At 39.3% G+C, this 16080-nt stretch overlaps 2 protein-coding genes across 3 annotated transcripts in view; one reads left to right on the forward strand and one right to left on the reverse strand.

Moving 5' to 3' along the window:
- Positions 1-5413, reverse strand: part of ncapd3 (non-SMC condensin II complex, subunit D3) — a 28129-nt gene extending 22716 nt beyond the window's left edge. Inside the window, exons 1-10 of one of the 2 annotated variants that reach the window (XM_035432105.1) lie at positions 5214-5413; positions 4285-4439; positions 3972-4134; positions 3301-3482; positions 2841-3011; positions 2307-2368; positions 2101-2188; positions 1781-1914; positions 872-944; positions 429-554 (exon numbers count right to left, since the gene is read on the reverse strand). In XM_035432105.1, the coding sequence (XP_035287996.1) occupies positions 429-554; positions 872-944; positions 1781-1914; positions 2101-2188; positions 2307-2368; positions 2841-3011; positions 3301-3482; positions 3972-4134; positions 4285-4439; positions 5214-5265 (1206 nt within the window). In that variant the 5' untranslated portion in view covers positions 5266-5413. The remainder of the gene's footprint in view (positions 1-428; positions 555-871; positions 945-1780; positions 1915-2100; positions 2189-2306; positions 2369-2840; positions 3012-3300; positions 3483-3971; positions 4135-4284; positions 4440-5213) is intronic. The other variant, XM_035432106.1, reaches the window with a different exon arrangement.
- A 911-nt stretch (positions 5414-6324) lies between these two features.
- On the forward strand, positions 6325-15523 carry vps26bl (vacuolar protein sorting 26 homolog B, like). The gene is made up of 6 exons (XM_035432108.1): positions 6325-7080; positions 9397-9553; positions 9873-10037; positions 10516-10691; positions 11635-11777; positions 12186-15523. The coding sequence occupies exons 1-6, from the start codon at positions 6858-6860 to the stop codon at positions 12318-12320; spliced, it is 999 nt and encodes a 332-aa protein (XP_035287999.1). The 5' UTR covers positions 6325-6857; the 3' UTR covers positions 12321-15523.
- Positions 15524-16080: the final 557 nt, after the last annotated feature.

Consider the following 16080-nt stretch of genomic DNA (forward strand, 5'->3'; position numbering starts at 1 on the left):
CTTTGAAGATGGTATTGCAAAGGGGGTGGATACATTTTGTCAAACGTTACTTTACAAATATTCCGTGTCAGCAAGAACAACCACTTTCGGATGGCAGTAAACACCATTCATCGGTGATTTTGGTAAGGTGGGAAAGCTAATTTGACAGAAACACCAACACACAGTTGGTTTAAAAGCTGATAATATATCACAACAAGCCAGCCAGCTGGCTGGAATGGCGGGTAAATTTCACGCCTAAAAGGTCACCCCGTTTCATTATTAGACCGGGGCCCATTTTAAATGGCTTTTGAAGGAAAGTGAGAAAAGACAATGTTTCCATGACGTCCTGGATGGAAATGTTTCCAAAGACACTGTTTAAAAACCTGTGGAATGCCCGAAGCAGACACGCTGCGGCCAATCCCAGTGCGGGGCCGCCATGTGGGGCTCACCTTGGAGTGCAGGGAATACGAGTACAGCCACTGGATGAAGGACGCGTACTCGGCACAGGGCATCTTGGCCAACAGTTTCACCACAGTCTGCGCCCCGCTGGTGCGATACTCCGCCTTGTCCACCATCTGCAGTCCAAGTCAAACCAGCCAATAAAATTAGCGGAGGACACGATTACCTTCAGACCTCCCAATGTACAAAAAAGACAAGAGGTCTTAACTCATCAGCTTGCGACAAAGTGAGCATTTTGACATGTAATGTTGCAGAGCATTGTGGGGAGTTTCTGTCCTCACAAAGAGGGACCAACATGATATTTGGATGCTTTTCGACAACCGCCATTATCCCAAAGAAAGCCAGTTTGTTCACATTGGCATATCATCAATACTAAAGTAGCTCCCACTGTTTAAGTGTGCACACCCCCCTTGAGGGCCTCATTTCCACTTACCTGGACGCAAATGTGCTGGAGAAGGATTCGGAGAATCGGCAGCGCGGTTTCCTTCAGCTCATCAACTATGTGACTAAGAGAAAGGAGACACAGGACTCGAGTTCCTCAACCTGTAATGTTGTGCTTCAAACATCACCAGAAACGTGCCGTAGATATATCCAAGCCTCTCTGTTACAGCATGTTTGGGTTTCATTTTCCCCAATACTGGGACGTGCTAAATAAGCCACTGTCGCTTGCAAATCAAATACAACTATCATAATGTGGTTTGAACTGGGAAAAAATATTTAAAGTGAAACTACTTCCATACTGAAGGAGAATTTTACCATTCTTCAATTTTTTTAGGATACAGTCTGTCATTCTTACTGCAGTGCGACTTCTAAAGCATATACCTTTTTTAACAGATACACAAATTATTCAAGCTAAAATGAACATATTTTCCTCTGCAACTTCCCCTTCAGCTTACAAATCTAAATTCTCTCTTGAGCAATGCCTTCAAAGACTTACCCATCAACACAGCACCCTTGTTCATTTCAATGAGCACCAAACTCACTACTGTTTCATTAACATTTGGAACAAAGGACAAACACAATGTGACCAAGATAAATTTCACACAGTAAAGACAGTCACGTGCACATCCAAACGTATTGCTGTACGTGCAGGGCCAAATGGAGTGATTAACCCAAGAAAGAAATCAAGTCCAGAATATGCTTTTGCATACTCATGCAAAAATGTTACTTTTTATAGGCATCTACAGGTACAACATTAAAGTGCTCAAGGATTGCACCATTACTGTAACACTGCTGTGTCCTGTGTGTGCATGCACTTAATCAGGGCGAGAATAGTGAAGAGTTCGTTCTATTTACATTATAGCCATTCGCCAGGCTAGAAGGATGCTGGGCAGAGCCTTACCTCACAAACTGGATGGCCTGCTCTCTGGAGGCCTGATTGGCCTGCGTGGCTGCCAAGAGGGAGGGCTTGGCGCAGTCTTCATTGCTCATCATCAGGATCACATACAGGAGCCGGTGGAACACTTGCCGCACAGACTGCAGCCACACCAGAGAAACGCAATGGCGCTTTAAAAAAATCATAACCAAGGCTACGGAGAGGCATCAGAACATTTCATTATCTGGCCAATCATATGCCCTCACAGAGCAGGAACAGGGTGAACGGACACGCGTGCGGTGCGCGAAACGGTACCGGGCCGCAGCACGGAGGCAGCCGCTGCTCACCTCGCTTCCCTCCCCGTGCTTGGGAGAGCAGAGGAGCCGCAGGCCGTGATAGGCCAGCTCTGGCAGGGACTTCATAGCATCAGGGTCCCTGGAGAGACAGAAGCATCTTACTGTAACGTGTATCAGGGCTGCATTCAAAAAGAACGACAAAAACAAAAGCTATACAACCGAGTAAAGTACAACAAAGATGAGACACAAACACTTACGATCCCTCTGCAAATGTTAGTACGCCGATCACTGGTTCAAATCTGGTGAGATCAGTGAAAACCTTGAAAAGAAACACATGACACCGTTATGAACAAAGTAGGTAGGCCCATTTCATGCATTTTGAAATGTTTGTTGGCTTGAGAATTTATACAAAATCCTGACAGCGTTGGTGGGAAACATTTTGATGAACAAAATGGTTCCTTTTCACTCAAAGGCTAAAAGACAGTGGGAATGACAATATAGTAATCCTTAAAATATTCTTGCAGTATGCAACTGGTGATGAACACCAAGGTCAACATCTGAACCATATTGTGATAAGCAAATATAAAAAACATTTTAACCCTTCTATAGACCATCTAATTTATGAGTGCACTGCCCATATATGTTGAATACATATTTGAAAATGATCTTTTTTGAGCATATATCAGGCTACATTTGAATATGCAGCAGATTGCTGTACATTTGTTTACTCCTGTTAGTTCTGGACCACAAAAATCTGGAATGCCCTGTTGTAGGCAGTGAGGCATACCTACCTGTGCACAGTTTTGAACACTGTGGGACTTGTCCTTCAATGGTAACTTTGTCAGGAGTCTAAGCAAGGTTTTGACAAGACAGATAATTCCTTCCCTGATGTACATGAGATCCTTTGCAGAAAAAAACATCTCCTCCTCCAGGTCCTCATCGTCAAACTCATCCACCTCCATCTGTAAGGATTAAAAAGACACTCAACAACATCTTCTCGACCAGTAACATATGCATGCTGTCAATAAGGAAGACCACGCTTTACGATAAAACCAATTACTCCAACAAATGGTGACTCCAGATGAGATTTGGTCAAAGTTCAAACAATGAAGCTGTTCACCCAATACATATACTTCCTCTTTAAAAACAGAACCGATCCCAAAGACGTTTGAAGAATTTTCAAGGGCCCTGGTGTAAAAATAATGGCTGTACTACAAGCTATAAAGGCATATAAGAAAACAAAGAGAATTCCTCAACCGCTTCATTGTCCTTCCTGTTGGGTTTCCCTCTTTTTTTGCTCTTGGGGTCTGACTGGGAGCTCCTGAATGTGTCCTTCTTGCGCTTCTTGCCTGTATCCTGGGGCCAGCATGTCTTCACCAAGTCCAGGCATGCGTCAAACAGAACTGGGTGAAACACTTTGTTGGCTATGCTGCCTTCAGTGGGAAACACACAAGACAATAAAACCATCACCTATAACACCCAAAATAAACAAGCCCCCCCCCCCCTTTATTTATTCATTCATAATTAAATGAATGAATAAATTAAGAAATTAATAAATAAACAAATACATAAAGAAAGAAAACAAATAAATACATAAAGAAATAAATAAATAAATAAGTAAAAAATTAAAGAAAGAAAGAAATAAATAAATAAAAATACAAATTATATAAATATAATGCACAAAGGAAGGCCAAGTCAGTATGGTTTATTAGTAAGGCTTGAAAAGAATTTTAAACTATTGCAATTATTGAACATCTAAAAAATGCATTGATTTCAACTGCCATTTACAAAAAAAAGTGTATTTAATTTGTGGTAGTCATTCCTTTTGAGTCCATCTGAAGAAACCCCTGGTAAAAGCAGCAGTCACAATCAAATCAACCAATAAAAAGAGTAATTTAAGTGGCACAGAAGTGGAGACTTGCCTGGTATTCCCAGGAGCAGCAAGTAGACAGATCCTGCACGCAAAGCGTTCAGCCTCCGAGAGAGGCTGGCTGTTCTGGCTTTCACGCCAAGGAAGAAATGAGAGAGCACTGCTACGACTGCGTTGACAGAAACTCCGTTTTCTGCGAATGTGGTCCAGACATTCTGCGACAGTGAACAATGAGTAAATTATCGAACGTTAACGTTGCGACGCTATAGCAAATTAGCGATATATTCACCTAATGTAATTAAATGCATGTCTTATCAGGTGGTTGACACATAATTCTTCTGTCGCGTTGGGACGGCAGAACTTACATCAGTGCTACCTGCAGCATCTGTTGCAAAAGGCAGCAGGCCTTTGTAAACTGCTTTGAACGCATCCAAGCCATTTCCAATGATCTCTTCTTCAATGACAGGGTCTAATGGCTCCGCCTCGTAGAACTCAAAATCCCAGACTGTGTCCACCCACACTGTACAAGGGCACAACGTACCAGAAATATTGGGCCGGTTTCACAGACACAGATCAAGCTTAGTCCTGGACTAAATAGAATTTTATAAGGAGAATATCTAGGACTAGGCGTAATCGGTGTCTGCACTGCGAAACCGGCCCATAGTTAGCGAACCTGCGAGCGCAAACAATGTCAAGAGAGCGCAAACAATGTCAAGAAAGCACAAATGCCAGTTCAACTTATAAGTTAATGTATAAAATAACATACGTTTGCACCGATATGTAAAGTTTAGCTAGCAATTTTTCGCTTGAAACGACTGGCATTACTTTAGATACATAGCTAACACTTTATTTGGGTAACGTTAGACATCTAGTAATGCATGCTGCAGCTAACATTTATAGCTAATGTCATAAAAGGCATTATTCAGTTGCTACTGTCGGTAGGTAATGCTAGGAGCAAGTTGTTGGCTAGACTAGCTAGTAATACGTACAAGTAAATTCGGCTTACAATTATCTCGTATGTTTTTAACCGTTAACGTTAAATAACAAGCTTACTTAACATTATTTAGCCCATACGTATAGTTTAACTAACGCTAAAGTTACGCAGCTAAGTTAAATTAACTAACCTGACAAATTTAACTAGTTAACGTTAGGTAGCTACTAACTAGGCTAGTTACACATGCCGTAATGTTTCTCTTACAGCACATTCACATCCCTGACATTGAGGTGTCTCTTGTAAAATAATTTGGTAGCTGCTAATTAGCTAGCTAGAAACTGAAAACCGACAATAACTTACCCCCATTTACAGTTTTTATTTTTAGCAATTCCAATGCGTTCAACAACTCCATGTTTCTCTTTGAATCCACGCGCCAAAATCCAAACAATTGTCTACACGCATGCGCATGTGTGAACTACTGACATATTACCTGTATTTCAACGAACGTCACTTGACGCAAACATAATTGGACAAAAGGATAGCTAGTGAACACTTGTTTTTATTATCTGTGTGAACAACGCATAATGCACATTTTAAATAAATTCCTGCGATATCTGAGAAGCGTCAGAAAAGTTCACAGGTCATAGGCTGCATGTGAGGCAACATGGTGGGTAATTTTGTTTTTCTCATCTATCACAGCGCGTCTGAATGTGATTGGTCCAAACGCACTGCAGGGTCTCTAGGGTTGGACTCGCTAGCCATCTGACTTTACCGCTTCTGGGTATTTTCTGTCACAATAAATGTTGCAGGTTCTGCAGACAATAGCCATCACTACTGTGGCTTCAAATCGATTACAGTGTTTTCAGAATTGTCTTTTGTACTGGAATCTTGTCAAAAACCAACTTTAAAAAATGTAGGTACTTATGCATTTGAAAGGCATGGTGTAATCATAAATACAGGATGCAAGTAAACTCATGCATTAAACAGAATACTGTATCTTATTGTAAAAATACTGATGCAAGGGCTTAAATGGAAAAGCTGTTACCTCGATATCAAACTGATCTTTATCTGAGCCATTACATTTCCGGTCCTTGAATGCTGATCTGTAATGCAATTTGTAAATACAATATACATTAATGCACAGAATTTCCTTTAAGAAAACGGATTAATTATAATCATCATTTTTTATGTTTAAATAATATATTTTACCCAATACCATCATATCCTTTCAATAGAACATCAAGTTACAATTGAATAATTTACACGTTTATCTGAAGAAAAAAGCAAATATAACCAGTCTTCATTTACGTTTTATTTAATTCTACGTTATTTATTAAATGATAGCCATTTTTTTATTTTTCGTGAAAACTTTTATTTTGAAAACGCGTTAAGTTGAATGTTCCAGCCTCTTAACAGGAAGTTATTCAAAAATAGAGGGCAAAAACAGTTCGAATGTACTTTCTTTTATCTATAAAAGTAGTGCGTCTTCATCAGGTCGGAATTTATTCGTGTCGCTATCGCTTTTCAGTGTCATGATCCCTTAAAAAGAAATGCATAATTCCAAGGGCCAATATGGTAGGCTATATAGTCGATATAAACGTAACCACCGAATAATGCACCTGATGTGGTCGTGTGACTGTGTTGTTTTCTTCAAATAGCGGTCACGTATTTTACATTTAAATAAACTGCATGGCTGGCTGAGAATAAAAATGAATGATGCCACTGTTCCTGAACGATGTGGACAGCCTCCCATATTTGTGGCACTGTGACTCTTGTATGCTGCGCATGCGCATAATATAGTGAGCTGTTCGGAAGTGCTACCTAGAACGTTGTCACAGTCTTGCAGTCTTAAAACAATATTCATTTGTAACAAGTTGAGCGAGTTTATTCAAAAAAGAGAAGCTTGACGCAAGTGAGACCCAGATTCCACACAAAGAAGAAACACTCTTAATGAGTGATTGAACTGGGATTTGTAACAAGGGGGAAGCAGACCAGGGTGCAGTGATGAGCTTCTTTAGTTTTGGTCAAAGTGCAGAAATTGATATAGTCCTGAATGACGCTGAAACGAGGAAGAAAGTCGAACACAAGACAGAAGATGGGAAGAAAGACAAATATTTTCTGTTCTACGATGGTGAGACGGTTTGTGGGAAAGTAAACGTAACCCTGAAGAACCCAGGCAAAAGACTCGAGCACCAGGGCATCAAAATCGAATTTATTGGACAGATCGGTAAGTGGCAGTCATATACACAGGCCCATTCTAAGAATGTAGCTCGTATGGAGACACGTTTTATGGAGAAATGGTGCATTGTATTGCAATTTGGAATAACCTGATTTCAGTGGAAACGAAAGGGAAATTGGGCAGTGAACCCTTGTATAATCAACGACCATACAATTAGCATAGTCACATGAAGAATCAATTGCTGACACATTCTTGCCTCATTTGAGTAACAAAATGCACAGCTCTTAATTGCTATTGGAGACGACAAGGAAACCAGGATTCCAGTCTCATGACAGCAGAGCTGAGCTGCACGCGCCCTGAGAAAAACAGGATGTCTTTGTTTTCTACAACTATTACATTCATATCAGTGTGACAACGAATTACAAATAATAAAGAAATATGTACATCTGCACTGATAAGAAGGAGTTGTTTATAGACCCGTTGACGTGCATTTATAAATGAAACCGCGTAAAACGTGGCAGGAAACGAAAGCAGGGTCGAGTGCCTAATAAACGTATTTGCTTGAACCACATCGCGATCAGCCTGCGTGCACCTGCACTGTTTAGATCTATTTGCCAGCCTGTTGTTCAGTGGAGCTGTTACATTAATAACCGTTTATAAGCATTGATCATTAGGCTACCGTTGTAGTTTTCTCTTGCGAATTTATCAAAATGCAGGGCCTGCCACCATCCTCTTCGCTGCGGGTTTCACAATTTTGTATCGTACTGAACAAAATACCCCAAGTGTTATAATTGCCGCTGCTATGCTTTCGCATGCTGACATATTGGTGGTTATAAGACAAGCCAGTTCTCCCTGACATTGGTTTGCCAAATGTGGTGTCTCGCAGTAATAATATTTGCGTTACAGTTGCCCTTATGCTATAAGCCGCACAAAACCAAAAATAAAAATAATACAATTTATTAATAACGACAACAGGTCTTTGTGTTTGCCTGATGCAGCAGATAAAATTCCAGTGAAGGAGTGAACCTCTTTGGGAAACCTGATGAAATGGTGTTTCTTTCCTGGTGATTTGTAGTTTTTAACACGACTGCTTAGGCAACTGCCTATCATAATGCTTGAAATTCCAGATTTCAGTTGCAACAGGACCCAGAAGTCTTGAGGTATTTGATCAAGTGGACATGAAATGACATGAAACTGCAAAGTTGTGTTTCAAAACAACAAAATAATAAGAAGACTGGCATAACATTTCAGAGCAAAAGGCATCAGGTTTTAAAGGACAGGCAACACAATACCAGGACATTTGTTAGAACCAGTGTCAGAGACATGCTGGCATTTTTTTGTACTTATTGCTTGGCATTATGCTTTCCGATATACAAGATAAATTGAACCCATTGTGATGTCACTACAGAAGTAGGTCCTGTCGGGCACAGGCTGTGTGGTTGAACATGCTTGGAGGAAAAGTTAAATGTTATTTTCCAAACAAAACGACATGACACCCTACTTTTAAATGCTGAAAGGAAAGTAGTAAATGCCTTTGCATTTGATCAAGAAAAGCAAAGCCCATACATTTTAACCCCAAGAGAGCGGAAAGTGCCAGTTAACCACAGCAGTGTTATTGTATACCTGTGCTAATTTGCTCTCATTTTTGCTGACACTGGGAAAAAACTGCACATCTTGCTAGTGCTGGTGTGCAGTTCACTCAACAAGCATGACATCTCAGGTTTATTTTCCACTTTCTTATCATGACACAAAGTCAGAAAAACAACCAAAAAATATACATGATTTCAACTGCAAGTATTTTCCTTTAACCAGTTTATAAACCTTTTCTACTATTATTTTATTTTATTGAGAAAAATGCAGTATTTAGTGTTCAATATACAGAATATGCATGCACAGCAATTACAGCCAGTGGAGGGTCAACTAAAAAATACACGATCAATGAGGTTGACAATAATGCGTACAGTGGCCAACAACTATTAAGTAACACTACTGGCCCTGTGCAGCCCTGCCATCAGTTTCCCCTAAAGCTAAAGTAGATATGTGATGATCTATTTAAATTGAATACAGGTTTCTGCCCATTCCTTCCTTGATTCCTTGATTTCTTAGAAAAAGTCAAGCCTGCCAATGGAGGATATTTGTTCTTTAAATTTAATTTGGGAGCCAGTCCATTAGAAAATGGCAGCACATGGTAAATGTCACAAAGAGTAAACAGGAAAAGCCAAGCAATAAGCCCTTTCCATGAGTTTGGTCATTCATATCAACAAACCTTCATCACGACTCTGATCTCTAATGAGAATTGAGTCTCTTAAATATGCAAAGCTTGCATTTGAAGCTTTTCACAAAACTGCACTTCTGTTTCCTCAGAGCTTTACTATGACAGAGGGAACCACCACGAGTTTGTGTCTCTGGTGAAGGACTTGGCACGGCCTGGTGAGCTCACGCAGTCCCAGACCTTTGACTTTGAGTTCACTCATGTGGAGAAACCGTACGAGTCTTACACTGGACAGAATGTGAAGCTGAGGTAAGGGAGCAGCCCCTTGTAGGCACACTGGAATGAAAACAATATAACCAATCAGTTGGTTTGTTGCGTGTTTTTTTACCAGTGCCCTGTCCCTCTGTACAGCATGCCAAGAGAGACAGTTACTTGGCTAAACTTAAGGCCAAAGATCCCTCGATTTGGGAACAGTTTCAGCTCTTAATCAGGCTATAGGGGCTGACATCATCTTCTGGAGAACAAGTCTACAGTACATGATGTCTGATATATGCATGTACATTGCCTGTTAAACATAATATTCTACAGCTATTTTTTCTTTTGTTCTGGTGTATCTTTTTCTCTCCAGATACTTTCTGCGAGCAACTATCAGCCGGAGACTGAATGACGTCAGCAAGGAGATGGACATTGTTGTGCACACGCTCAGCACTTACCCTGAACTCAACTCCTCCATCAAGATGGAAGTGGGAATTGAAGACTGCTTGCACATTGAGTTTGAATACAACAAGTCCAAGTAAAGCTGTTACACATACCCTGTTTATGTTTGCTTGTTTGTGTCGGTTATTTGGGTGCTAAGGGAGTTCAGTTTTACAGTATGTTCATGCAGAACTTTAAAAGGAATTGCCAGTATGTTTCTGATAATATTTTTCATTTGGTTTAATGCCATAAACGTTTCCTCATTCATTCATTCATTCATTGCTTAGGTTGTTGAAAGTGAGACCTATCTGAAAGCTAAAGTTTTTAGTTTCATAGTGAAGCACTTCATGTTATCTAACATTGCTGAATTCATAAAAAAAATATTTATTGTCGCCAAAAGTTAGAAGTGATAAATATGTGAAGCCAGTACTATTTACAGTTTAAGTTTTAACAACCTTCACTTGTGTTTTATGTTTATTTAAGGTGCAGTGGACATTTCCTGTGTGAAAAGTGAGAGAACCTTAACATTACAAAAGTCCTTCCTGTCCTGACCGAGCCCTCTTTCATTCTTGTAGGTACCACTTAAAAGACGTAATTGTGGGGAAGATATATTTTCTGTTGGTGCGGATTAAGGTCAAACACATGGAGATTGACATCATCAAACGGGAAACCACGGGTACAGGTCCCAACGTGTATCACGAAAACGACACCATCGCAAAGTATGAGATCATGGACGGGGCACCAGTGCGAGGTAACAAGACAGACACTGTACCTACAAGTAGGGCTGGGCAAACATACCACAACGATAACTATCAAATGCAGTAACAGTCTTCATCACCATATGGTGAATTACCTTTCTTTTTGTCTTTTTCTTTTTAATTATATTAGAAGCAGTAGTAAACAAGCAATGTAAAGAGGCTGTGAAATGCTTCCGGAGAAGTTGATAAGACAAGCAATCAGCAGCAAGGTCATACAGCTTCCATGTGATCATGTGATGTGTCTTTGTCAATCAGATGGATGCTCCAAGGCCTTGCTGCTGATTGGCTGTCTTATGGTCACCCAAAAGATAACGGTGATGTTTTTTTTTTTCCGGAAGCATTTCACACAGTCTCTGAAGAGTGGCTGTTTACTACTGCATCAGGTCTATAGTTAAAGAGAAAAAGAGGAAAAGAAAGGCACTACGCCACAGGGTGGTGAGGGCCGTTATTGCATTTGATAATTATCGTTGCAATATTTCGCCCAGCCATACCCACAGTAATGGCTTTCAGGGGGCCAGCAGCACTAACCAGCGAGGAGGTCTTTAGTGCTGCACTTCACAAAACACTGTTTTCATAAATTATTTATACCAGTATGCAAATTTGCCCATTTGGAATTTCTGAAATGTGTTCACGAGCACGCTCTAGACTTTGCACTTCTTGGGGTGACCGCTGTGTGTGGTATATACTAAAAAGTTTCCAGTAAGATGTCTATGGAAACATTGGGCCCGAATCATTTGCTGAAATTGTAGGTTAAAGATTAATTGAAATGACTCATTGAAATGGCTCATGTATTATGTGCCTTGCTTCAGCGCAGGCGAGGATGAAAGCACGCTGTTGTGTGAACGCTCGACCGTTGATCGCAGAGTGAATGCGGTGTCAGGGTAGGCACAGGGAAGGGGTGCTGTCTCAATCCCTCACGCAGAGTTCCATTTGTAGGGGAGTCCATTCCCATCCGTCTGTTCCTGGCTGGGTATGAGATGACCCCCACCATGCGCGACATCAATAAAAAGTTCTCGGTGCGCTACTACCTCAACCTGGTGCTCATCGACGAGGAGGAGAGGCGCTACTTCAAACAGCAGGTAAAAGGTGTCCTTTCACTGAGAGCTAGCTTGTAGCTATGGGTGTTTTTTTTTGTATTTATGTTTAAATTACACTTCATTTAGCTGTTGCACTGTGCATATCTGTACATATCTTGTACATGTATGTAAATGTATTAAATTGTTTTCCCTTTGATTTATTTCCATATTGTAATTTCTGTGTTGTTAGACTAGTTGTATACTTTGGATGAAAGTACACAATCAGCATAATAGTATGAAGTGCATTTATTGGCATTATTATTATTATTATTATTATTATTATTATTATTATTATAACAGCTGAAGCACAGGCATGTTTTCTGGTGAATTATCAGAATGATGTCAGGGAAAGGACCTGGTATCTGGTATCTGTCAGTGTGACTAAATCTTATACCCCCCCGTCCCCTCCAGGAGATCACACTCTGGCGGAAAGGGGACATCGTGAGGAAGAGCATGTCCCACCAAGCAGTAATTGCATCGCAGCGCTTCGAGGGCTCGTCCAGTGCCGAAAAAGCACAAGCCCAGGCCAAGGAGGACAGCAACTGAGTCCTGTCAGAACCATCCGAGCCAGCCTCTGCAGGAAAGAGACTCTAAGCTACGTATGTGTTAAGGGTGGTGGGGGGTTGGTGGTGTGGGCAAGGATTGGTGTGAATGTGTGTAAGAGGAGCAGTGGGGGCACAGTGCTCCACCCTCCCCGCAAAAAGCCCTTCCAGCCCCAAAACACACTGTCAAACACCGGAAAGGGAAACCTCTCTTTTAATCACAGCTATTAAATAAAGGGATCAGGGAGCTAGAGACAATGCTGTGGGATTCAATGTGATATAATGCATTTTAATGGAAAGAGAGAAACCACAGTTCTATCATGTGCTTTTCATACAAATCTGCACCCAGTGGGTCATTTGTACTTAGCCATCTTGCAAAATGGTAATATACATCAATATATGGATTTGGAGTTTTTAAAAATGAATACTCATGTTGTAAAATATATACATTATTGCCACATATTAAGTTTGTGAATATTGAATATATTCTCATTTTTAATTCCTGAATATAAAAAAAAATCTAAACAGTGGCAATAATTAATATATTTTGCTATAAATTAAATGTTTTGAAGTAGAAATATGTCTTTCAGTCCTCTTTTTTGTCATATATTGATGTATATTGCCTTTCCTAAGGGGTCTTCCTCATTACCTGCTTGGTTGCATTTACTGAAATCAATGCAGGCATTACTAATCCCGCTGGTTAATGTAGCCTTTGTGTGTATCACCATTTCACACACATGCTGTCCCATGTTCACTTAAGAATTTATGCCAGAACATGAGAGAAACAACAGCGAACACATTTGTTTTAAATTTATGTTTCAAAAAAATGTTTTGTAAACATTTTTATACTTTGTATTACACAAGCTGAAAATAGTGTACACATGCAAGCAACCAACAGTTTGAAAGTGCTCACATGGTGAGGTCATTGTTCAGTATTTAGACATTAAACATTCCGTGACTACAAAATGTCACGCCCTTAGCATTCCTGCCTCCCTACACTAACCGCTCATTTGTTCCTAAAACAGTGACTCCTTTCCATGTGGAATATGTTGTTCTTTTTGTTTGTTTGTTTTTCATTACAAAGTTTGGGCCCAAAATAACACATTTTCCAAGGATATTACAGTATGGCAGAAACCTGTATTTTAGGGATGCAGATCAGATGTAATTTTGTCAGAAGAAAATGGATGCGTTCAGCCTTGGTTGTTATTGAATGTAAATATCTAATTACCTTACAAATAAATTTAGAAAGTCACCATAAGAGGACCCAATATGGGATGGGACAAGCTAAAAATGATTTGGAATCCCTTGCAGGAAACATGGAAGATGAGAGCTCTGATTGTATTGCACTGGGTGGCATTTCCTCCACAGTTCAACTGCTTTGTTGCCAGTTCTACAACATCAGAGAAAAATGCCACTGAAGTTATTTTTATTTGAAATGGAAGGAAAGTGTAATGAAGACAAAATCATTTAAGATGAAATCATTTAATTTGTTTTTCATTAGTGTAGTTTTTGTTTTGTTTTATAAAAGACTAACTATAACAGTAACAGGTAGACAAAATCTCATCAGTTTTAAAAATGTAAGCAGTGTTTCAACTGGAATGCATCTATAAATGAAAGAAAACAGCAGAAATACTCAGATCACTTAACTAGTCTCTTCTGCCACTTAGCAGGTCTTACAACAGTTTTGTCCTTTACATCCTGCATCCAGTCTAGTATTGTGAACAAGGAAAACTCAAGTCATGTAATTTTTCTTTATCTCCTCTAAACCTCTCTAATTTTGTAAGGTTTTTCCTCCTTCCATTGGCCACCAAATTTACTAGCATTTTATTGAATACTTTCTCTCAAAACCATCGTGACATTGTACTTAACTGTGAGCATCTGCCAAAAACACATTTTTAGACAAGACTGTCTGTCTTATTTTTATCTTATCAACACACCGTCCGAACCTGAATGGGATGTTGTGCGCAATGATCTCGTAAAGGTTCTAGGGACAGTAAGGATACTATTGAGGCTGATGTCACCTTAAGCTTTGTCACTATCAGTGATGGTAGAGAAGCAGATATCACAATGTTGGGTGTCTTTGTGCAAGATGCTGTAATCATGGGCATAGCAGCTTCTGCCCTTCAGCAATTCCTTGGTCTGTGCTAATACCGTAAATGAACAAATGTGTCCAATCTTGTTTTTGTTTTCATTCATCCGTTTGTGTGAATTAAGATCCAGAAAAGCTGATATTCAATCAAAAACGCAATGCATTTTGTCTTTAACTTTTGACTTACAAAACAGTCGGGCGATTCCACAATATTATTTTAAGTTTGGTGCTTGATGAGTGTAATGAAGAACATTTAGTAAGTAACAGGGAAAGAATGTAACATAATTTTGAGTCACTGTTTATTAATTCTCCATGGTTGAGTACAAAGTGCATTACTATTTGTTTAGTCCCCAGGCCTTTAAGCTTTGACAGTATGACCTTTTATTTATTTTTTATTTTTTACATCCAAAAACCCCTCACCTGCTCTTGAAATCTCTGATATTTAGGGCTTTGTGCATTGAGTGGAAGTGGTTTGATCCCAGTATAATTCAGAAATGCCTTAGTTTGTGGGGTGATGTAATGTACTAGACCTCTCTTCTCTACTCCTGAACTTGAACGGGACGCACGGAGGTGTGAACAGCAGCTAACCAGCTCGCCTGTCGAATAGAACAGCCATGACCTCAGCTTATAAACTGCTGTTGGTCCCTGGGCTGGAAATACTGGAAATATAATGTGATTCAAAGTACTCATATGTACATTTTTCAGTGCATCACTTACTATCTGAAAAGCTAAATTTTATATTTTTTATTTCTTTGCTTGGCCATATGATTTATTTCCGACTCCTAACACAATACGTGTATCATTGTGCTAAAATGAAATACTGCTTTATCATGGCATTAGAGACATACCTTTTGCAATTATATTCCCATATTGTATACTATATATTTACAGATTGTAGGTATATATTATTGAAAAAAGTTTAATTAAGCTTTAAGGTACTAGCAAGTTCATGAAAGGGAATTTCAGCACACGAGAGTATATTAAAATGACTATAGATGTTAATACAGGATATAAGTACACTGTTTACTTGTTCCTTAAATAGTTGTATTTTATGTTTCTGTATTTTAAAATTGTTTTTAATCCTATTTCTCTGATTAAAAAGAGTGCTATCTACAAGACTTTTTAGTTATCTTTTTTTTTTATTAGTTTGTTCAGTTTTTAGTTGTTGAAAGCATTATGTGTTTTTTAATGCTTCAGAAAAATGAACTTTAGACTTGATGTCTCATTTTAATTGGTTTGGATATTTATAAATCTGTCATTGCAAATATTATGCAATATCCATCTGGTTGAAGGAAAAAATATATATATATGAGATGTTATTTTGTCTATATATATATATATATATATATAGACAAAATAACATCTCATTTCATGTTATTTTGAAATCCCCAATTCTAAAGGCTGACCTGTCTTTCTCCAGCTGCAGGTGGCCCAATCACCCAGCAATCGTTTAAATCCGTGGGCAAAAAAGAGGAAGTCCTCTCTGGGCTGTGGTGTCACTTTCCTTACGTCCTTCCCTCTTTAGAATATGCTGATCAGTAAACATTTTAGTTCCCTTTATAAGACAATGGTTCATAGAATCACTTGACTGGCAACTGGACAAAAACATAAACATACAGGAACAGGTTTCTCTGTTTGTCCGATCAGTAATCTTTTCATTTTGAATTAGGGGCTT

This window comes from Anguilla anguilla, chromosome 9 (genome assembly GCF_013347855.1).
Source record: "Anguilla anguilla isolate fAngAng1 chromosome 9, fAngAng1.pri, whole genome shotgun sequence".
In the NCBI taxonomy this organism is placed as follows: domain Eukaryota; kingdom Metazoa; phylum Chordata; class Actinopteri; order Anguilliformes; family Anguillidae; genus Anguilla; species Anguilla anguilla.

What these genes read in the sequence shown, in the direction of transcription:
- vps26bl (XM_035432108.1), top strand. Translation starts at nt 6,858, where the DNA reads ATGAGCTTCTTTAGTTTTGGTCAAAGTGCAGAAATTGATATAGTCCTG. An exon ending in GGACAGAATGTGAAGCTGAG is followed by an intron (nt 9,554 to 9,872) that starts GTAAGGGAGCAG and finishes TTTTCTCTCCAG; the next exon opens with ATACTTTCTGCGAGCAACTA. An exon ending in TTTGAATACAACAAGTCCAA is followed by an intron (nt 10,038 to 10,515) that starts GTAAAGCTGTTA and finishes TCATTCTTGTAG; the next exon opens with GTACCACTTAAAAGACGTAA.